The sequence below is a fragment of the Oncorhynchus mykiss genome, chromosome 4 (genome assembly GCF_057628025.1).
Source record: "Oncorhynchus mykiss isolate SJ-2025 chromosome 4, ASM5762802v1, whole genome shotgun sequence".
Classification (NCBI taxonomy): domain Eukaryota; kingdom Metazoa; phylum Chordata; class Actinopteri; order Salmoniformes; family Salmonidae; genus Oncorhynchus; species Oncorhynchus mykiss.
Window position 1 is genome coordinate 33327492 of NC_143025.1, and position 24695 is coordinate 33352186.

General features: G+C 40.9%; 1 protein-coding gene across 1 annotated transcript in view; it reads right to left on the reverse strand.

The window, feature by feature from the left end:
- Nucleotides 1-3732: 3732 nt before the first annotated feature.
- Nucleotides 3733-24695, reverse strand: part of LOC110521712 (transforming growth factor beta receptor type 3) — a 135526-nt gene continuing 114563 nt past the window's right edge. Inside the window, exon 17 of the mRNA XM_090231878.1 lies at nt 3733-10594. Coding sequence (XP_090088004.1) covers nt 10473-10594 — 122 coding nt within the window. The 3' untranslated portion in view covers nt 3733-10472. The remainder of the gene's footprint in view (nt 10595-24695) is intronic.

The window sequence follows — 24695 nt, forward strand, 5'->3', positions numbered from 1 at the left end:
GTAGATTTTGCTTTATGTTTTGAATCATTGTCTTGTTGGAAGACAAATCTCCGTCCCAGTCTCAGGTCTTTTGCAGACTCCATCAGGTTCTCTTCCAGAATGGTCCTGTATTTGGCTCCATCCATCTTCCCATCAATTTTAACCATCTTCCCTGTCCCTGCTGAAGAAAAGCAGGCACAAACCATGATGCTGCCACCACCATGTTTGACAGCGGGGATGGTGTGTTCAGCTGTGTTGCTTTTACGCCAAACATAACGTTTTGCATTGTTGCCAAAAAGTTCAATTTTGGTTTCATCTGACCAGAGCACCTTCTTCCACATGTTTGGTGTGTCTCCCAGGTGGCTTGTGGCAAACTTTAAACAACACTTTTTATGGATATCTTTAAGAAATGGCTTTCTTCTTTCCACTCTTCCATAAAGGCCAGATTCGTGCAATATACGACTGATTGTTGTCCTATGGACAGAGTCTCCCACCTCAGCTGTAGATCTCTGCAGTTCATCCAGAGTGATCATGGGCCTCTTGGCTGCATCTCTGATCAGTCTTCTCCTTGTATGAGCTGAAAGTTTAGAGGGACGGCCAGGTGTTGGTAGATTTGCAGTGGTCTGATACTCCTTCCATTTCAATATTATCGCTTGCACAGTGCTCCTTGGGATGTTTAAAGCTTGGGAAATCTTTTTGTATCCAAATCCCGCTTTAAACTTCTTCACAACAGTATCTCGGACTTGCCTGGTGTGTTCCTTGTTCTTCATGATGCTCTCTGCGCTTTTAACGGACCTCTGAGACTATCACAGTGCAGGTGCATTTATACGGAGACTTGATTACACACAGGTGGATTGTATTTATCATCATTAGTCATTTAGGTCAACATTGGATCATTCAGAGATCCTCACTGAACTTCTGGAGAGAGTTTGCTGCACTGAAAGTAAAGGGGCTGAATAATTTTGCACGCCCGACATACCCCAAGAGACTTACAGCTGTAATCGCAGCAAAAGGTGGCGCTACAAAGTATTAACTTAAGGGGGCTGAATAATTTTGCACGCCCAATTTTTCAGTTTTTGATTTGTTAAAAAAGTTTGAAATATCCAATAAATGTCATTCCACTTCATGATTGTGTCCCACTTGTTGTTGATTCTTCACAAAAAAATACAGTTTTATATCTTTATGTTTGAAGCCTGAAATGAGGCAAAAGGTCGCAAAGTTCAAGGGGGCTGAATACTTTCGCAAGGCACTGTATATTGCTGCTGTGATTGCACTGTGGTATTTCACCCAGTAGACATAGGAGTTTATCAAAATTGGATCTCCTTTCTAATTATTTGTGGATTTGTGCAATCTAAAGACTATTATCGCATGGAATAGCCTTCATTTCTCAGAACAAGAATAGACTGACGAATTTCAGAAGAAAGTTCTTTGTTTCTGGCCATTTTGAGCCTGTAATAGAACCCACAAATGCTGATGCTCTAGATACTCAACTAGTCTAAAGAAAGCCCATTTTATTGCTTCTTTAATCAGAACGACAGTTTTCAGCTGTGCTAACATAATAGTAAAAGGGTTTTCTAATGATCAATTCGCCTTTTAAAATGATAAACTTGGATTAGCTTTCCCCCAGCAGTTTCAATTTAGCTATCTAGATAGCTAATGACATTTATAATCAACTTTATCAATCAGATGGTAACTAACAAATATATAATTTCCCCCCTCGCATCTAAAGCTGCCTGATAAAGCTAGCCAGTTGATAGTCAAGCTAGGATGAATGTCAGAGGCCAGCTAGCTAATACAATAGTGGTTGTCAATGCAATGTCTGGAGTTCGTCTGAAATGTACCATTATATTTCACATGATAAGCAAACTACTGTCATGTCTTTTCACAAAAACATTGATGAACACAGATTAAAAAAAATATCATTACTTTCAAGTAAATAATTTTGGTTTAATTTGATCATGTGGGTAGATACTTCCTGAGATTTGATTGATGGAACAATCCAGCCAATAGTTAGGCGGCTGTGATTTTGTCAGAGGGAACTGATTGGTCAGGAGTAATAGCTCCTGCCCCCAGGGTGCAAATATTTAATTTGCGAATGTCTTTCTACAAATTTACATTTTTTTTTTACAAGTTTACAAATCTCTTGGTAACGTGACAGACTATTCATACTCGTAAATGGATTTGTGATAATTCTGAAAATAAATTATTCTTGCAAATCTTATTGAACGTATTCAAATGTCCCGTTACACGTTTGCGAACATTGTTAAATCTTTTACACATCATGATACAAGCTTGCGATATTAAATTACACATTTGCAACCACGAATCGCAACATGCGACCACAAAATAAAAATGACAAACTCACGTAGTTCTTTCGTCATAATAATCCCATACCTACTTGGCCACGTTCACTAACTAGGACAAAGCCCCCCAAAACTGTCTTGACCTACTAAGTAATAATTGGTTACGTCCCTATTCTATGGTAATCCTCTCTCTGGGTTGTTGGTATGATTCAATACTTTCTGATGTACAGAAAGTCTGTCCCACGACCCAAATGGCACCATATTCCCTATATAGTGAATGGTCCAAAAGTAGTGCCCTACTGTATATAGGGAATATGGTGCCATTTGCAACCTGGTGTCTGAGTGCTTTAGCTTTGGACTCTACAAACTGGTCTGGTCTGGTTGAATGGTTGTCAAGGAAGAACACATTTTCTCTGTTATAGAAAATAATCATATCAAAAATCAGTGATCTCAACATCTGGCTGTGGATCTGAGGAGGCATATGAATGAAGAGTTGGAGAAGTGTGCAAAACAAATTAGTCATAACTTGGAGAGGGGCCTGTCCCGCTGAGTGAGAAATCACTCCTGGACTGGTTCTGGGCGCCTTCACACACAGGTAACATAAAACAATGCTTGAAGCCAACTGTCGATCACAAAAAAATGACAAACGGCTGAGCACCTTCATTCAGTTGCAATTTAATCTTTGTTTGATATTCTTTTCCTTTGCAAGCAGCGTGTCTTACTAAAAGCCTTTAAAGCCATGGGGAAATGGAAGGTGTAGGGGCTGACACTCAGGCCAGCAGAGTGACATCATACAGGCAGGGCCACATGCAGGACTTTTTGCCCTCCAGTGGTCAGTAAGTTTTGAGAAGTGTGGTCTGGACTGTTCAACTCAAACATGGTTGGGATGGCATCATTATCAGATCTCCTATCCACCTCACCCTGGGCCTCCCTCTCTCTGACAGTATGACATCCCACTATGCGTATACATGACTCCACGGACTCCTAATCAAAGGAGAAGATGGGCCTGATTAGCTTGTGGGGAGAGAGATCGAGAGAGTGTGTGTTTGCGTGCGTGCATTTGCCTGAGTGTGGTCGTACACGTGTGTACACGTTTAGGCGGTCTCCCCCTCGTCCCCTGTGCTAGAAGGCCACATGGTCTGCATCATGTAATGACCTCACCCAAGAGGAGCCTGATGACATCATCAACACGCTGCCAAACCTAACACATCATTACTACAACTCATTAATATAAGACAAGGCACACAGGAATAGGGATATCTACACTGTTCTGGGTGAGATAATGACTAAGTAAAGTCCAGAATGAAGCATATATGGCTCCGTCCTCACCAACATTCAATAGTCCAAAATGTACTTTCAGCCTGTTGTTATTTTACAAATTTGACACTTGATAGAAACATAAGAATAATTGTTTAATCAGAGGAAGACAAGAAACAGACCGAACAAGTTATGAAGGATTATAAGAATTTATTATGTATACAATTGTGGATACAAAATATCATGCATATTTACAGCATGTTTTATTTACAAAAAGCTTTGCAAAACAAAAACAAAAATCGTATTAAGAAATAGCTTTGAGAAGAAGGGTATTTCGACTAGCATTTGAGAAGGGACTTCTTTGGTTGTGTTATGAAACTACAAAAAAATATGTTTTATTGTCACATATACCAGAAAGGTGCAGTTTTAAAGGGTCAACCATAGTAGTATGGCACCACTGGAGTGGAGCAAATGTTAGCGATAAGTGCCTTGCTCAAGGGCACATCGACATACTCATGTTTTCAAACCAGCAACCTTTCGGTTATTATCCCAATGCTCTAACTGCTAGGCTACCTGCCGCCCTACAGCCAACTGACCAATGGTAGGGAGAGGGCATCTACAGTACATTGACTATCAAATTGTGGAAAAGTTTGAAAGATTTTAGACTTGAACATATACAGGTCCTTCAGAAAGTATGCACACCATTTACTTTTCCCACATTTCGTCGTGTTACAGCCTGAATTTGAAATTGCTTAAATAGATATTTTTTTTGTCATTGGCCTCCACACAATACCCCATAATGTCAAAGTGAATTATGTTTTTAGAATCTTTTACAAATTCATTAAAAATGAAAAGCTGAAATGTCTCGAGTCAATAAGTAGTCAACCCTTTTGTTATCGCAAGCCTAAATAAGTTAAGGAGTTTAAATGTGATTACACATAATAAGTTGCATGGACTCACGCTGTGTGCAATAATGTTTCAAATTATATTTTAAGGACTACCCCAAGGCTGTACCCCAACAAAAACAACTATCTGTAAGTGAATTTCAAACAGATTCAACCACAAAGACTAGGGAAGTTTGCCAATGGCTCACAAAGAAGGGCACCCATTGGGAGAAAAAAAAAGAGATATTGAATATCCCGTTGAACATGGTGGGGATATTAGTTACACTCTGATATATAAACCGCTCAGGGATTTCACCATTGAGGCCAATGGTGGATGTAAAACAGTTAAGAGTATAATGGCTGTGATAGGAGAAAAAGAATGATGGATCAACAACATTGTAGTTACTCCACAATACTAACATAATAGACAGAGTGAAAATAAGGAAGCCTGAACACAATAAAAATATTCCGACTTGGCCGACTTACAGTTTTGACTTAAATCTACTTGAAAAAGTATGGCAATACCTGAAAATTGTCTAGCAATGATCAACAACCAATTTGACAGAGCTTGAAGAATGTTGAAAAGAATAATGGGCAAATTTTGCACCATCCAGGCGTGGAAAGCTCTTATAGCCTTACCCATAAAGGCTCACAGCTGTAATTGCTGCCAAAGGTAATATTTCTGTATTTCATTTTCAATAAATTTGATAACATTTCTGAAAACACGTTTTCACTTTGTCATTATGGGGGTATTGTGTGTAGAATAAAAATCTATTTCATCCATTTTGAATTCAGGCTGTAACAACAAAATGTGGAATAAGTCAAGGGGTATGAACACTTTCTGAAGGCACTGTACAGAAAAACATAGAGCCCTTTCAACCATTACAACATATTAAATAGTAGAACACAACTCTCTCTCTTTTTCTCTCACACAAGTACATACATATTCATACACATTCAGCACACACACAAACTCACAAAATGAGGTAGATAAATGTTGATAAAAAGGTTCAAACAACTAAAGCAATACAATTTGCTATTATGTACTGTATGAAAGTGGGGCCCCTCTTACAGGTTGGCTGTAACCAGCAAAACTCCCCTGTGCTACTTTCCACAATACTCTTATCACTGTAAGATTTACTAACAGTGATTTGCAATCTTAACTTACAAATAGAATGTCTAATCGAATCCAAATTCATAAAGTGTAATTTCAGATGGAACTTCCTACAGGGAGGTTATTCCTCTTCATAGGTATTTGGACAATAATGGGAATATGAAGGTCCTCAACCTCCTGTACCCCGTTAGACAGGGAGGAGATAAAAGGAAGAGACAGGTTCATGGGTAAACGTCGAGCAGTCGGTAAGAAAAGCCAGTGAACTACAGGAATGTTATCAATGCAAAATGATGAATGTTGAAGACTGCCATTCCACTAGAGAAAGCAACATTTCAGAGAGAACTCACATACACTATAGCTAAAACAAAAAAAAAAGGAAAAAAACTCTTCTGGCACAATCACAGAACAAGACATCGACCAAGACCAGAGTTCAGAGAGTATGAACACAGCTAAACCTGTACTACGACAGATGAATATGTGATAGGAACAGACTATACAGAAAATCTGATCTTTTGATTTATGGAAATAAAATGTTATACTACTTTTCCGTTGTGTTTATATAGCACTTTAGTCTTGCTTACTTATATATTATCAATAATGTCACATTCGTGTTCATATGTAAGATGTGGGTTTCAAATATATTACTTTTGTAATGCTATACAATATCTAATCGTCTCTATGTTTACAAAGAACAAATTCAATTAAAAACGGTATCCTTTTAAGGTAGTCAATGGAACCAAATTCAACACGGAGTGAGAACTAATGGGTTTGGAAATGTTCTAAAAATCAAAACATCACATGAAGAAAATTGCTAATATTTATATATATCTTTTAGAAACAGAAATATATAAAGTAATATACAGTGCCTTCGGAGAGTATTCAGACTCCTTGACTTTTTCTACATTTTGTTACGCTACAGCCTCATTCTAAAAGGGATTTAAAAAAAAACATTCCTGATCAATCTACACAAAATACCCCATAATGACAATGCAAAAACAGGTTTTTAGAAATATCACATTTACATAAGTATTCAGACCGTTTACTCAGTATTTAGTTGAAGCCGCTTTGGCAGCGATTACAGCATTGAGTCTTGGATATGACGTTACAAGATTGGCACACCTGTATTTGGGAGTTTCTCCCATTCTTCTCTGCAGATCCTCTCAAGCTGTCAGGTTGGATGGGGAGCATCGCTGCACAGCTATTTTCAGGTCTATGCAAAGATGTTTGATTGGGTTCAAGTCCGGGCCACTCAAGGACATTCAGAGACTTGTCCCGGAGCCAGTCCTGCGTTGTCTTGGCTGTGTGCTTAGGGTCGTTGTCCTGTTGGAAGGGGAACGTTCGCCTGTCTGAGGTCCTGAACGCTCTGGAGCAGACTTTAAACAAGGATCACTCTGTACTTTGCTCCGTTCATCTTTCCCTTGATCCTGACTAGTTTCATAGTCCCTGCCTCTGAAAAACATCCCCACAGCATGATGCTGCCACCACCATGCATCACCGTAGGGATGGTGCCAGGTTTCCTCCAGAAAATGATGCTTGACATTCAGGCCAAAGAGTTCAATCTTGGTTTCATCAGTCCAAAGAATCTTGTTTCTTTTGGCCTTTTGGCAAATTCCAAGCAGGCTGTCATGTGCCTTTCACTGAGGACTGGCTTCCGTCTGGCCACTCTACCATAAAGGCCTGATTGGTGGAGTGTTGCAGAGATGGTTGTCCTTCTGGAAGGATCCCCCATCTTCACAGAGGAACTCTAGAGCTCTGTCCGAGTGAGCATCGGGTTCTTGGTCACCTCCCTGACCAAGGCCCTTCTCCCCCGATTGCTCAGTTTGGCCTGTCGGCCAGATCTAAGAAGAGTCCTGGTGGTTCTAAACTTATTCCATTTAAGAATGATGGACCTTCAATGCTGCAGAAATGTTTTGGTACCCTTCCCCAGATCTGTGCCTCAACACAATCCTGTCTCGGAGCTCCTTCGACCTCATGACTTTTTTTCGTTTTTTGCTCTGTCATGCACGGTCAACTGTGGGACCTTATATAGACAGGTGTGTGCCTTTCCAGATCATGTCCAATCAATTGAATTTACCACAGGTGGACTCCAATCAAGATGTAGAAACATCTGAAGGATGATCAATGGAAACAGGGTGCCCCTGAGCTTCATTTTCGAGTCTCATAGCAAAGGGCCTGAATACATATTTTTTTATACATTTTCAATAAATTCTAAAAACATATTTCCGCTTTGTCATAATGGGGTATTGTGTGTAGATTGATAAGGGAAAAATATATCTAATACATTTTAGAATAAAGTTGTAAAGTAACATATTGTGAAAAAAGGGAAGGGGTCTGAATACTTTTCAAATGCACTGTATGTACATTTATGAAAAATAGAAAGAGCACGACACAAAAAAATTCACAGTACTGAAAGAGTCAACAATAGATTGTCTCTAGGTAAATACTTTCAAATATATATCATTTTATCCACAAATATATTTATACTCTGTTTTCTTCTGTGGAGACAGCTACACATGTTTACATACAACACAGGCTCAAAGCTTTGCGATAAAACACTTAACACATAAAAGTAGGATCTAACGCAAATTACGTTTACTTAATGTATTGGGTTTTCTTTTACACGCCCAACCACAAAGTAAAATTAGTACAAACCATCCCTTTTCTCCTAAAAAAAGATATTTCTATTCAAACCCCCCAACTACTAAAAGTAAAGGCACACCAGAGAACATTCATGGATTCTATGACGGTGGAACTCTTTTGGCTTTGCATTAGCATGGCACATGACATAAAAAAACAAACATGTTGTATTGTCACATACACCGAATATGTGCAGTGAAATGTGTTGTTTTACAGGGTCAGCCATAGTAGTACAATTATGTGCACAATTATGTACACAATCATGTACATCTAAGTGCCCATACTGGGGCGGCAGGTAACCTAGTGGTTAGAGCATTGGACTAGTGACCGAAAAGTTGCAAAATCGAATCCCCGAGCCGACAAGGTAAAAATCTGTCGTTCTGCACCTGAACAAGGCAGTTAACCCACTGTTCCTAGGCCGTCATTGAAAATAAGAATTTGTTCTTAACTGACTTGCCTAGTTAAATAAAGGTAAAATAAAATAAATATGTCTATAAACACAGAGAGAAACAATACATGTTGAACATGACACCAGGGCGTAAATAATCAGGATGTGGAATGTTTGTCGGAACAAGTACACCATTAAGATGACAAGATGGCGCCAGTATATTGCAACATTGAACTATTTCATGCCCTGGTGAGTAAGATTGACAATGTATTTACCACATACAGAAAATATACTTGAAAGCTGAGAATCTGAGTATGATTTACTGAACAAAACCAGACAATTACTATTTTGGCTTATATTTTCATTCCACAATCTCAACTATATCAGGTTCTCAATTATTTGCTGTGAAAAATGTAAATGTTGGTATGAAATTGTGTACAACATTATTATGTACAATCAGAATGAAAACAGCTGAAGGCCTAGTGGTGTCGGACCCAGATCGAATGGCACGTTGTTTTTGTGGTTTAAATGTAATGCCCAATTACTGTGCTCCAAATGCAATGCCCAATTACAATACTGTATATATATTTATGATCCAACACTGCAGCAAGTAGCATTTTAGTTACCTCACAGTGGATAAAAACATAAAACATTATAGTATATATGGGAATACTGGCCAAACATAGCCACTTTACCATGTCTTATTTAACAACATAAGGCTTCGAATGCACACAATCTTGCACATTATATTTTGACTTTCTCCTTATAACATTTTAGATTATTTACAATAGTTGCAAAAATATATATATAGCTTTACAATGGCTGTTTTTATATAGTATATGAGAAACCCATACTGCCGAAAGCCAAGCTGTGTAACACCAATCAAACTTGAGACGAAGGACTGCAAAGCAATCATCACTCAATATGACCAAATGCACACCGCTGATACTTTGTCATCGATGTTGTCACAACAGTATGTTTAGACGGATGCGTTGCCAAAGTCCTGACCGATTGTCATGACTAGCTGGCTTGCAAACAGGGTTCATCAAGATATCTTTCACATTACTTTTGTCTTTCACATTTCTTGGTATCTATCTATGTATATATCTTGCTTGGTTATTAAGTCCTTTCAGATTCCAAGTGATTAATAGCACATGGCAGGATGCTTTACTCTATCTGGCTTTGAGGGGAAAAGAGACTGCTGAGAGGCTCCTTCTCACACTATTGCTCTCTGATTCAACTTGTTGATTTGACTATCTCCTAGAACATGTGGATAGGAGGTAGCATCTATTATTTATATAGCATATTGATAGGGGTTAACACTCTGGTTGACAGCCATGTTGTTCCGCTCACTAGTCTTGCTAACACCCACAGATGGTGTGTGCAGACAGGCAGCTTTACGGTCTCCAGTGCTATTGGTGTACACTAGCTTGTTTACAGCTTCAACTAGACATTTAAGGTCAAAACTCTGTTGTGGTTGCAGAAAAAGCAGCATTTGGATAAGAAAAAAAGTCTGGTATTTCACTAACAGTTGTTTCTTGTCCGTAGCTAGAGTTCTATCGCTCTAGAGATGTGAGGCCTTGTTGCCTTTCTGTGGTATTAGTACTATTTCCCCTTCAGACCAGTCCTTCCAGTACAGTAGCTCTGTCACAAAATCTTAACGACTTGTGTTGAAATAAAATGGTACACATCGAATTTAAACAGCAACATCAGGCATTCTTACAAAATCCTTTTGTTTGTCTTCTTTTTTAATAAATTCTTCTTCTTTGTTTTCACAAAGCATCCCAAAATAATTCCTTTCATTGAGCGGGGAAACAAATGTTAGCAAACCCAGTTCCCTGTGACCCGTGTGGCCCTTCCTGTGGCCCTGCAGAGGGGTGGGGGGCTATCCTTCTCCGCTGGCCCCAAGGCTACGCTGTGCTGCTGCTGGAACAGGGCGTGCTTTGTGTGCTGCCAATACTGTGGGCCGCACTGCTGTTCTCTGAGGCTGGGGGCTGGGGCTTCTGGGCCTGCTGTCGGCCAGCTGTATCACCTGGATATGGAGGGGGAAGGGTTGGCAAGAGAGAGAGGGAGAGGGGTGGGGGAGAAAGGGGAGGAAGAGCAAAAAAATTGAGAGAGAAGTAAAAAAAAAACAGAGAGAGAAGATTGCGTGAGGGAGGGAAGGGGGAGAGAGGGAAAGAGAGAGATAAGGGTTGATGCAATACATCACAATTATACACATTTCAGCTATGTTCTTCTGTGCCACTGCCATTTATTCAAGATGTCTTGTTATCTAGAGGCCACAGGCTCAATCTGGTAAGACTGATGTTTAAACGAATCTCCTTAGTTCTCCCAGTGATACTGGTTGTCCCATGTGGTGACCATCACTTCACTGGGAGTTGTTGTTAAGTGAAAGCAAGTCGCCTAACACACAACGACTCAACTCCTTTAAGTCAGCCAATCAAAGCGGAGTGTCTCTAATGGAAAGAACTGAATTGAGGTATCTCAATCCAGCTCTCCCCTCTGTTATCTGCAAGCAATTAGCAGAGCTTTAGCAGATGTAGCAGAATAAACATGAGACAGAGGCCTTCTGCCTGGATCTCAAATCACTGACTTGTTTATTGTTCTGTGTTTAAATGAGCATTCCCGCTTGTAGATTCCTGGGCTACAGAGCTGGAGACAGAAAGTTAGGAGGCAAATAAAAATGCTTCCATTTGTTTGGAAAGCTTGTCTGACTGGAAACTGAAGGCATCTGAAAAAAGCCCTGTGTTTGTTTTACATATCTGGCACACTGTGCTTCTGGTATTAAAATGCACTCCGTCCGTTGTTTGTTTGCAAGCTGAACTGTCTTCCTTCCTGCATAGCTTAGTGAGGACCATAGAGGATTCGTCCTGGTGAGACATGGTACACTATAAAGCAGTAGCCACCAACCTTTTCTGAGTCAAGATCACTTTCTGAGTCAAAAAGCAAGCCGAGATCTACCACTCAGATGTGTCTTAAACATGACTTATAAAATATTAGCCTATGAAACATTAACCAATTCACCAATTAACAATTCTGTAGCAATGAGGTTAGTGCACCTAGCTATAGGTCCAATACATTATCACTGCATATTAGCTACGCTTGAATTGCCCAGCCTATGTTGTTATTCTCAGACCAATTTGAAATAAAATGTAACAAAAATGTAGGTATATGATTACACTGGTAATAGATCATGTGTTGTGTTACTTATGAGGCACTGCTGAGTGAGCATAATCATTAGCTTAAAATGTGTTTACTGGACTGATGGCCTGCATCTGATGGTCAGTCAGAGAAGGGGGGAGCAGCTGAGAGGCTGCCTCTCACCCAACTCACCGTCCCTCCGCTCTCCCTCCGCTGAGAAAGGGGGACAGTCTTCCAGCTGATGCCAAAACTCAAGCCGTACTGCTTTACTCCTATGACCAGAGAAAGTTAAATATTCTTCGATATTTAAAAAGTCACAAGCCGCTAATAATAACAAGCTCATTGGAACACTTTGCTACACTCATTCATTGCAGCTGCAGTGCTGGTTGTAGCGTGAGTGGAAGTAGGCAGAATGGACATTTTATGGCTTATAAAAAAAGTGTTGAACAAAGTGTTGACATTGCTGAATAACAACTTAAACATGAACTTAATCATAAAAACAGCAGCTCTTTGCTGTACTCGTTGAGTCTCTCTCTAGTCATGGTTTTAAAAGGTATCAACTTTGCTGTGCGTTCGAAGCTTATTTTTTCAGTCTATAGCTTGAAGAAACTGTGCAGACACGGTGATCTGAGCAATTGGCCAGTGGTAGTCCTATAAGAGCACTTGATTTGCTCTCAGGGGCTGTCGGGTAGGCGGCGTTCTACTTTCAGACACATGATGGGAACACTGCCTTTCCGGCGCTAGGGCTGCTGAATCAAGAGCACCTACTGCCAACAGTGTGAAACAAATAAAAATAAATGGAACTCAAGGCTTTATCATTAATATTTTTTTTTACAGAAGTGTTTGGTGATCGACTAGGAATGCCTTGACCGATAGCAATTGACCGGTTGGTGACCACTGCTATAAAGTGAATAGTGTGTCATTTGGGACGCAGTCTACAGCTACCATATTGATCTTTGTTGGTTTCTGAAGTGGTTCTGTGTTTGGGTATTACTGTAATTTATGTTTTGCATGTGTGTATGTGTGTGTGTGTGTCAGTGGCAATCGGTGTCATTTAAGATGAGGGAAGATTTTTTTTTTTTTGATGAACGTGGCTTTATTTCTATTACAGCAAATTGGTTGACTGTCAATCATTTCCATTCCCCCAGCTCAATGTAACATTGATAGGTTTAGGCTACTACATGATACTGGAATTTTCCTTGTACCCAACAGGAGGTTGCTACAATCTAGCCAAATGAATGAAAACGTACAACGTATGTGCACAGGTCGAGATTATTTTTAGTAATCAAGGTGACAGGGAGTGACACTTTCAATACCATTTTGCTCACTCTTGCCAGCATCTAGCAGACCTAGTGTGTAATCATTAGTCCAACAGTTGCAAAGAAGAGCTTATTGGACAAATTGAAGTACGTTTATCTCCGTTTCATTCCGTTTGCTTCCATTTAAGAAGCGTTTTTCAACAGAATCGGAGCAATGAATAAACTCCTGATCACACGCAAACACAGTTCACTTTCATAGCAGCCACATACAAACAGCTCGTTGTATATATAATTCCTTCTCACATCTATCTACGTGCTCTCCTCCTCTCACCTTTTCCTTTCGTTTGTGGACCAGTGCACAACACATCAGCTGTCTGTGACCAGGGGAAAAAACCTTTCCATGACTGCTAACCGCTATACAGTCTACATCGTTGTTACATACTGTTATTTACTATAACTAACACATTAGTAAACCCGCTACAATCACGCAGTGCAGTGTACAGTCAGCAGCAAGCAGTCTAGCAGTTACATCGGCGGGCCCCGGTGGCAATAAATTGATAAAACCTCCTTGACTTGGAAAAGTTCCAGTGTTGAATAGCCATATCCAGCTAGCTAACATAGCATCCCTCTCTGCTTGATCCGGGTGTTTGAGTAGGCAAAACTAGCTAGCTGCATTTGACGCTAGCTAAGTGAAAAATATATATACAATGAAATATAAACTCAGCAAAAAAAGAAAAGTCCCCTTTTCAGGACCCTGTCTTTCAAAGATAATTCTTAAAAAGCTAAATAACTTCACAGATCTTCATTGTATAAGGTTTAAACAGGGTTTCCCATGCTTGTTCAATGAACCATAAACAATTAATGAACATGCACCTGTGGAACGGTCGTTAAGACACTAACAGTTTACAGACGGAAGGCAAATAAGGTCACAGTTATGAAAACTTAGGACACTAAAGAGGCCTTTCTACTGACTCTGAAAAACACCAAAAGAAAGATGCCCATGGTCCCTGCTCATCTGTGTGAACGTGTCTTAGGCATGCTGCAAAGAGGCATGAGGACTGCAGATGTGGCCAGGGCAATAGATTGCAATGTCTGTACTGTGAGACGCCTAAGACAGCGCTACAGGGAGACAGGACGGACAGCTGATCGTCCTCGCAGTGGCAGACCACGTGTAACAACACCTGCACAGGATCGGTACATCCGAACATCACACCTGTGGGATAGGTACAGGATGGAAACAACAGCTGCCCGAGTTACACCAGGAAGGCACAATCCCTCCATCAGTGCTCAGATTGTCAGCAATAGGCTGAGAGAGGCTGGACTGAGGGCTTGTAGGCCTGTTGTAAGGCAGGTCCTCACCAGACATCACAGGCAACAACGTCTCATATGGGCACAAACCCACCGTCGCTGGACCAGACAGGACCAGCAAAAAGTGCTCTTCACTGACGAGTCGCGGTTTTGTCTCACCAAGGGTGACGGTCGGATTTGCGTTAATCATTCGAAGGAATGAGCTTATGATCGATTTGGAGTTGGAGGGTCCGTCATGGACTGGGGCGGTGTGTCACAGCATCATCGGACTGAGCTTGTTGTCAATGCGGGCAATCTCAACGCTGTGCGTTACTGGGAAGACATCCTCCTCCCTCATGTGGTACCCTTCCTGCAGGCTCATCCTGACATGACCCTCCAGCATGACAATAACACCTGCCATGTTGCTCGTTCTGTGCAAGACAGGAATGTCAGTGGTCTGCCATGGCCAGCGATGAGCCGGGATCCCGTCTGGGACCTGTTGGACTGGAGGGTGAGGGCTATGGCCATTCCCCCCAGAAATGTCTGGGAACTTGCAGTTGCCTTGGTGGAAGAGTGGGGTAACATCTCACAGCAAGAACTGGCAAATCTGGTGCAGTCCATGAGGAGGTGATGCACTGCAGTACTTAACTTTCTCTGGTCATAATATATATATATTATATATATAAAACATTTCTTACTGAGCCTTTCCATAATTCCACGCAAGCAAGTGTCTTCAACTGTCTTCTGACTGTGATTATTTCTTTATCAACATCTTTATTTAAAAATGTTTAACCTTTATTTAACTAGGCAAGTCAGTTAAGAACAAATTCTTATTTTCAATGACTGCCTAGGAACAGTGGGTTAACTGCCTTGTTCAGGGGCAGAGCGACAGATTTTTACCTTGTCAGCTCGGGGATTCGATCTAGCAAACCCTCTGTTACAAGTCCACTAGGCTACCTGCCGCCCCATAATGCATTATGCTTTCGATAATAAAAGAATGATACAAATTCTCTCAAAATACAGATGATGATTTAGCTATGGATCCATATTACTATGGGAATAAATATCACTGATTTACAGAACTATTGGAACAAAGTTGTCTAATGAAGGCAAACAATTTAGAATCCCCAATCCTCTTATGCTGTAGCCTACTCCCAACCGTCACGTTGTACAGCACCATATTTTCCATTCCATCCTAACGGAAACCCTGAGGGTTTCATTTTTTGTTTTTCAAGGAATAATATTAATACACCATAATATTAATCAAATTAATTAAGCCACATTTCTTAAAATCTATCCTATATACTATGTTATCACAAAAAAGGTTTTAGTCTTCTGGCATTACCAGAGAATTTCTCAAATGCTTCTCAAATATGCCCCCTGGTGGTCAAACTAGCACTACCTTGCATTAACAGAAAAAATTATTGACTATTAAATAACGTGCCACAGAATGCTGCAGCCCGCAAGGTGTGCTGCAGTGTGACAACTTTTAAAGGCGGAACCACTGATTTGTCTTTCTCCCTCTGAGTCAACTACTCATCACATTTCATGCACTGCAGTGCTAGCTAGCTGTAGCTTATGCTTTTAGTACTAGATTCATTCTCTAATCCTTTGAATTGGGTGGAAACCATGTCAGTTCATGCTGCAAAATGTTTAATGTTTACTATTTTAATTTTCTGAAATTCACTGAGGAAGAGGTTCCTCCCCTTCCTCCTCTGAGGAGCCTCCCCTGGTGTATGTGTGTGTGTGTGTTGCGTGGCTCTGGGCCCACAGCCTGTCTGGTTCCCTCTTTCAGACCCCTCGTCTCTCTCTCTCTGCTCTAATGTTTGACAGAGCAGCGTTGCCAAAGAGCTCCAGCTAAACACAGTCCATATACACACAGAACCCTGCATGGGCTTTCAAACAAGAAAGGCCTCAGCTCTCTTTAACGTATCTTCTCTGTGGCCATTCTCTAAGAAAATGTCAATAACAAAGTCAGTTCGCCTCCTAGTAGGACTAAGGGGTAAATCATAATTAGAATTTTCACTTAGTCATGCATTGATATCAATAAGAGACTAAGGGTGTTTTCACATATTCACATTCACTCTTTAAAATAATTGAACTCAGTCCTCTTTAAAGTGAATTCTAGGGCAACCCCCCCCCCAAAAAAAAATAATAAATGTTTGTATTCACACTGCACTTGCCTTTGAATGGGGTCTCAACTCTTTTGCCAGTTCACCTCACCTATTTTGTGGTCCGAGTCTTCTACATTGCTATGCTTAGAAAGGAACCAAGATATTTTCCCAATATTCACTCAATGCACCCTGGGTTTTTACAAAGTGCAGGGAAAAGCCATTCCATCAGAATGTGTTATAGGACAGCTACTGTAGATATAGGAGTTGTAATCGGAAGTTTACTTACACTTAGGTTGGAGTCATTAAAACTAGTTTTTCAACCACTCCACAAATGTCTTGTTAACAAACTATAGTTTTGGCAAGTCGGTTAGGACATCTAATTTGTGCATGACACAAGTTATTTTTCCAACAAACCATTACAGACAGATTATTTCACTGAATCACAATTCCAGTGGGTCAGAAGTTTACATACACTAAGTTGACTGTGCCTGTAAACAACTTGAAAATTCCAGAAAATTATGCCAAGCTTCTGATAGGCTAATTGACGTCATTTCAATCAATTGGAGGTGTACCTGCGGATGTATTTCAAGGCCTACCTTCAAACCTAGTGCTTCTTTGCTTGACATCATGGGAAAATCAAAAGAAATCAACCAAGACCTCAGAAAAAAAATTGTGGACATCCACAAGTCTGATTCATTCTTGGGAGCAATTTCCAAATGCCTGAAGGTACCACGTTCATCTGTACAAACAATAGTACGCAAGTTTAAACACCATGGGATCACGCAGCAGCCATACCGCTCAGGAAGGAGACACGTTCTGTATCCTAGAGATGAACGTACTTTGGTGCGAAAAGTGCAAATCAATCCTAGAACAACAGCAAAGGACCTTGTGAAGATGATGGCGGAAACAAGTACAAAAGTATCTATATCCACAGTAAAACGAGTCCTATATCGACATAACCTGAAAGGCCGCTCAGCAAGGAAGAAGCAACTGCTCCAAAACCACCATAAAAAAGCCAGACTACGGTTTGCAACTGCACATGGGGACAAAGATCGTGCTTTTTGGATAAATGTCCTCTTGTCTGATGAAACAAAAATAGAACTGTTTGGCCATAATGACCATCGTTATGTTTGGAGGAAAAAGGGGTTGGCTTGCAAGCCGAAGAACACCATCTCAACCGTGAAGCACGGGGGTGGCAGCATCATGTTGTTGGGGTGCTTTGCTACAGGAAAGACTGGTGCACTTCACAAAATAGATGGCAATATGAGGTAGGGAAATGATGTAGATATATTGAAGCAATATCTCAAGACATCAGTCAGGAAGTTAAAGCTTGGTCGCAAATGGGTCTTCCAAATGGACAATGACCCCCAAGCATACTTCCAAAGTTGTGGCAAAATGGCTTAAGGACAACAGAGTCAAGGTATTGGAGTGGCCATCACAAAGCCTTGACCTCAATCCTATAGAAAATGTGTGGGCGAGCAAGGAGGCCTACAAACCTGACAAACCTGACTGAGTTTAAATGTATTCGGCTAAGGTGTATGTAATCTTCCGACTTCAACTGTACCTACTTACATTTTTAAACTAATTGATTGCATTTAGTTAAAATATGAGACATAATTGTTTTAATGAGAAGATACTATTAACATGTAAATATTATTGGTAAAAGAATAAATAGCAGAATAATAACAGCATATTAAATAATTCTGTAATTGAAAATTGAACACCCATGTAGGCCCCTTTAAGAGCTAGAATTGATTTTGTACCCTACAAAATTCTGATTCTGAACAAATATGTTGTCTTCTCCCACTATTCAAATCCCACAATCGAATGAACAGTTTATGAAGCTCTCTTAACCTATACATCAAAAAATGTCAAACAAATAATCCAAACTAAACATCACACATTCTTGACAATCGCTAATCAATATCCAAAAACAGCCCTATTTTTCCTGCAAACCTGCAAATCATCATCTTCTGTCTTTTGTGGTACCGATGTGAGGAGTTATGGCATGGGAAACGGTGTTGCAGTAGTCTAGTGTGTGGTGCGGGGATAATGGCAAGTGAACATGGGGAGCTTTGTGTTCGCATTGCCCTAAAAAGGGGACCCGAAATGCAGAATTCGCGCGAACCACACTTAGACTACCTCTCGAGATTGCCTCAATGTTTTGGAGTGTTCACACTGCACAAAAAAATTCTGCAAACTGCGCTAAGTTCTCAAAAATGGTCTGAAAGGGACCAAGTATGAAAACACCCTAAGTGAAAATTCAACAGAAATGAAAGTTATTATTCACCCCTAAAAACATACTTGGCGTTCCACCATACTCTCACAGAGTTTGAACAAACAAAAAGCTTATAAACAAACGCATCTATAAATCTCATGATGAGCCATCCAAATAGGCTATATAAATCAAATGTGATGTTGTGAACCATCTGGCCAGATTGAGAAGTGTCTCATATGGTGACATCACTTGTCATTGAAGTGAAGCAACAGTCTATTGACCCTGTTCCATCACACATTCCATTCAGAGCCCGGGTAACTCCCACTCCCTGTCTCCGGGGGCAACCTCCTTAACGTTTGGTGAGATCTATCCCAACACAGGCCGCAAGATCACGGCTCCTCTTTTATAACATTATAACAGCAGTCTTGCTCCACATCTGCATCCCAAATGGCAACAGATCTCTGTTCAAAAGTAGTGCACTATTTAGGGAATAGGGTACCATTTGGGACGCAACCAAATTCCTACCGTACCATGTCCTAAAATAGAGGGATACTGGGGTTAGTACTTATCACATCCTGTATAAACAGGATGCACTACTGTACTGAAGACACTCTCATTGCTTTAATAAACCAGCGAGATCACACCAGCCTACTGGACGATAGACTTCAGTATTCAACGTTTTGTCCAGGTCCCTAGGACATCGGGAGATGCCTTCAATACCGTCCAAAATGGGCAATGTGAGCACGTATTACCATCCTGTAGGCTCGCGGCTTGGGCGTTGTGGATGGGGCTAGAGGAAGGGCATAAACGGCGCGCTTCGGCTCTGAGGATCGAGGGTTCAATCCCCGTGCAAGGCACTCATTAGATTTTTTTCTGTTTGAACCTTAACCCAAACCTTAACCAGTTGGAATGAATCCTGTTTTAACAACCTTAATCCTTACCTACTTTTACTTCACCCATAGACGATTATCCTCCCCCGGGACAAACATTGAACACCCATAGACGATTATCCTCCCCCTGGACAAACATTGAACACCCATAGACGATTATCCTCCCCCGGGACAAACATTGAATACCGAAGTGAGATCTTGTGTAATAAACAACTTTCTCATAGCTGTTTCAGTTTATGTTCAAATATCTCTTATTTAAGATTTTTATTAAATAAATGTCCCTTTCCCTGTGGTTGCTAACACAACGGAATGATAAAGAAAACTTGAGAGTAGACCCTCCACTAGACCCTCCAGACCCTCCCTGGGTCTACTTGTGAACGTCTATACCAGTTATTGGGAATATCAAAGTAGGAGCTAGCAGTCCTATCTGCAGAGTCTGATAAGGGAAACCACAGTTCACACTGATACCTGATTAGAATGTGTTCTCATGCCTAGTCTGTTGAAAAGGTCAGTTTTGAGCCATCAGGAGAATGCTTCAGTCATCATAGAGTTTCATTTAAAGGATTTAGCCAAATGGGGTCTCCACAGACCAAGGTTAATGTTTTGTGAGTGGGTGAGACAGTGTAGATACTTCTTTTGTGGTTTTGGCATTTAATGTGAACAAACCTGTATTTAACATTGTCCTTCGCCTCCTGAGGGGATATGTGTGGGTATATTTGATGTTTCATCATTCACTGGTTTAAAAAAATATTCTGCCGCAGATATTTTAAGAAAATATATATTCTTGGAGTAAACTTGACTATGCCAATGTTTCCATGTAGGGATATGTTGGTCTTACAAGTCAATAGTTTCCAAGACTACAGCAGAATAGAATAGGGGTACATCCCAAATAGTACCCTATTCCCTATATAGTGCACTACTTTTGACCATAGCTATATGGACCTCATCAAAAGTAGAGCACTGTATAGGATAGAGTGCCATTTGGGACGCAACCTAATCCTCTCTGCCTGTTATGATCCAACAGAGGAACCACTAGCTAGCTATAACACCAATATTAAAACCACATGCCTGCAGTGTTTTTAAAAAAATCACTTCTAAAAGGGCTTTACTCTCCTAATAGAACTACATTCCATACACTTGTTTCCCTAAAGAAGTTAAACTTCTGACCCCAGCTATCTTTGGGCCACAGACCAATCTAAGGCTTGGGTTTCTTTTGGTGGGTCTCTATAGGAAACTCATAAAAGTGTTATGAAGTGGACATTTTAAAGAGGTGTTAGTATAAACAAGCGTGATGAAGATAAGGTAAATCACGCCTAACACCTGATCGCTCCAACGAGCTGTAGAAATGAACACCCCGGCTATAAAGTCCAAAAATTATGGGCGGAGCTAGAAAGTTGGCTGTCAGAAGTATTACAATGTAAACTTACGTTTAATCCATCTATCTGCATATTTCAAGACATGGAGGTGTAGTGAGATGCCCAATGCACTGGAGGATTCTCTTTTCATCACTCATCTTGAAAAATGTCTACTAAAAACATGGAAATCAATCAATCCGCAATCATTAACACAATGGAAAAATCAAATGATTTATTATTTAAATAATGAAATAGCATGGGCGACAAAAAAACAAATTGGTACAATTTAAGGCCAAGTGGCAAACAGTAATGCAGGCATTAGGGATGGGGGTGTGAGCATGCAGATCTGGGCAGATGAGATGAAGTCATTGTTTGTGTGCGTCTGTAAGTTGTTGTTCGTATGTATATTTATATGAACTGAAATATACCTCAGTGGAGTTTTCCACACTAATCCAATGTGCACTTCTCAGGAGACAGCTGTAAAATGACTGCCTGATGCCTAGGGCTGGGAATTGCCACAGACCTCACGATAGAGTATTATCACAATACTTAGATGCCGATATGAAATGTATTGAGATTCTCACGATTCTATATGTATTGCAAATCAATAATGCAATTTTATTGCCATTTGATGTTCCAAACATATTGCTCACTATACCAGTTGAAGTTGGAAGTTTATATACACCTTAGTTTCCACAATTCCTGACATTTGATCCAAGTAAAAATTCCCTGTTTTAGGTCAGTTAGGATCACCACTTTATTTTAAGAATGTGAAATGTCAGAATAATAGTACAGAGAATCATTTATTTCAGCTTTTATTTCTGACCCATTCCCAGTGGGTCAGAAGTTTACATACACTCAATTAGTATTTGGTAGCATTGCCTTTAAATTGTTTAACTTCGGTCAAACGTTTTGGGTAGCCTTTCACAAGCTTCTCACAATAAGTTGGGGGAATTTTGACCCATTCCTCCTGACAAAACTGGTGTAACTGAGTCAGGTTTGTAGGCCTCTTTGCTCGCACACGCATTTTCAGTTCTGCCCACACATTTTCTATAGGATTGAGGTCAGGGTTTTGTGATGGCCACTCCAATACCTTGACTTTGTTGTCCGTAAGCCATTTTGCCACAACTTTGGAAGTATGCTTGTGGTCATTGTCCATTTGGAAGACCCATTTGCGACCAAGCTTTAACTTCCTGACTGATGTCATGAGATGTTGCTTCAATATATCCACATAATTTTCCTTCATGATGCCATCTATTTTGTGAAGTGCACCAGTCCCTCCTGCAGCAAAGCACCCCCACAACATGATGCTGCCACCCCCGTGCTTCACGGTTGGGATGGTGTTCTTCGGCTTCCTTTATCCTCCAAACATAACGATGGTCATTATGGCAAAACAGTTCTATTTTTGTTTCATCAGACCAGAGGACATTTCTCCAAAAAGTGCAATCTTTGTCCCCATATGCAGTTGCAAACCGTAGTCTGGCTTTTTATGGCGGTAGCAGTGGCTTCTTCCTTGCTGAGCGGCCTTTCAGGTTATGTCAACATAGGACTTGTTTTACTATGGATATAATACTTTTGTATCTGTTTCCTCCATCATCTTTACAAGGTCCTTTGCTGTTGTTCTGGGATTGATTTGCACTTTTTGCACCAAAGTACGTTCATCTCTAGGAAACAGAACACGTCTCCTTCCTGAGCGATATGACGGCTGCGTGGTCCCATGGTGTTTATACTTGCGTACTATTGTTTGTACAGATGAACGTGGTACCTTCAAGCATTTGGAAATTGCTCCCAAGGATGAACCAGACTTGTGGAGGTCCACAATTCTTTTTCTGAGGTCTTGGCTGATTTCGTTTGATTTTCCCATGATGTCAAGCGAAGAAGCACTGGGTTTGAAGGTAGACGTTGAAATACATCCACAGGTACATCTCCAATTGACTCAAATTATGTCAATTATCCTATCAGAAGCTTCTAAAGCCATGACATAATTTTCTTGAATTTTCCAAGCTGTTTACAGGCACAGACCTCGGCGTTACTCTGGACCCTGATCTCTTTTGACGAACATATCAAGACTGTTTCAAGGACAGCTTTTTGCCATCTACGTAACATTGCAAAAATCAGAACTTTCTGTCCAAAAATGATGCTACTTCTAGGTTAGACTACTGCAATGGTCTACTTTCCGGCTACCCGGATAAAGCACTAAATAAACTTCAGTTAGTGCTAAATACGGCTGCAAGAATCCTGACTAGAACCAAAAAAATGTATCATATTACTCCAGTGCTAGCCTCCCTACACTGGCTTCCTGTCAAGACAAGGGCTGATTTCAAGGTTTTACTGCTAACCTACAAAGCATTACATGGGCTTTCTCCTACCTATCTCTCTGATTTGGTCCTGCCGTACATACCTACACGTACGCTACGGTCACAAGACGCAGGCCTCCTAATTGTCCCTAGAATTTCTAAGCAAACAGCTGGAGGCAGGGCTTTCTCCTATAGAGCTCCATTTTTATGGAATGGTCTGCCAACCCATGTGAGAGACGCAAACTCGGTCTCAACCTTTAAGTCTTTACTGAAGTCTCATTTCTTCAGTGGGTCATATGATTGAGTGTAGTCTGGCCCAGGAGTGTGAAGGTGAACGGAAAGGCTCTGGAGCAACGAACCGCCCTTGCTGTCTCTGCCTGGCCGGTTCCCCTCTCTCCACTGGGATTCTCTGCCTCTAACCCTATTACAGGGTCTGAGTCACTGGCTTACTGGTGCTCTTTCATGCCGTCCCTAGGAGGGGTGCGTCACTTGAGTGGGTTGAGTCACTGATGTGATCTTCCTGTCTGGGTTGGTGCCTCCCCTTGGGTTGTGCCGTGGTGGAGATCTTTGTGGGCTATACTCAGCCTTGTCTCAGGATGGTAAGTTGGTGGTTGAAGATATCCCTCTAGTGGTGTGGGGGCTGTGCTTTGGCAAAGTGGGTGGGGTTATATCCTTCCTGTTTGGCCCTGTCCATGGGTATCATAGGATGGGGCCACAGTGTCTCCTGACCCCTCCTGTCTCAGCCTCCAGTATTTATAAGTAGTTTATGTGTCGGGCGGCTAGGGTCAGTTTGTTATACCTGGAGTACTTCTCCTCTCTTATCCGGTGTCCTGTGTGAATTTAAGTATGCTCTCTCTAATTCTCTCTTTCTTTCTCTCTCTCTCTTGGAAGACCTGAGCCCTAGGACCATGCCTCAGGACTACCTGGCATGATGACTCCTTCCTGTCCCCAGTCCACCTGGCCCTGCTGCTGCTCCAGTTTCAACTGTTCTGCCTGTGGCTATGGAATCCTGACCTGTTCACTGGACGTGCTACCTGTACCAGACCTATTATTTGACCATGCTGGTCATTTATGAACATTTGAACATCTTGGCCATGTTCTGTTATAATCTCCACCCAGCACATTCGGAAGAGTACTGGCCACCCCTCATAGCCTGGTTCCTCTCTAGGTTTCTTCCTAGGTTTTGGCCTTTCTAGGGAGTTTTTCCTAGCCACTGTGCTTCTACACCTCCATTGCTTGCTGTTTGGGGTTTTAGGCTGGGTTTCTGTACAGCACTTTGAGATATCAGCTGATGTACGAAGGGCTATATAAATGCATTTTATTTTATTTTATTTGACAGTCATTTTAGTGTATGTAAACTTCAGACCCACTGGAATTGTGATACATTGAATTATAAGTGAAATAATTTGTCCGTAAACAATGTCTTGTGTCATGCACAAAGTAGATGTCCTAACCGACTTGCCAAAACTATAGTTTGTTAACAAGAAATTTGTGGAGTGTTTTAATGACTCCAACCTAAGTGTATGTAAACTTCCGACTTCAACTGTATGTCTGCTAAAGAGAGACGAGAGA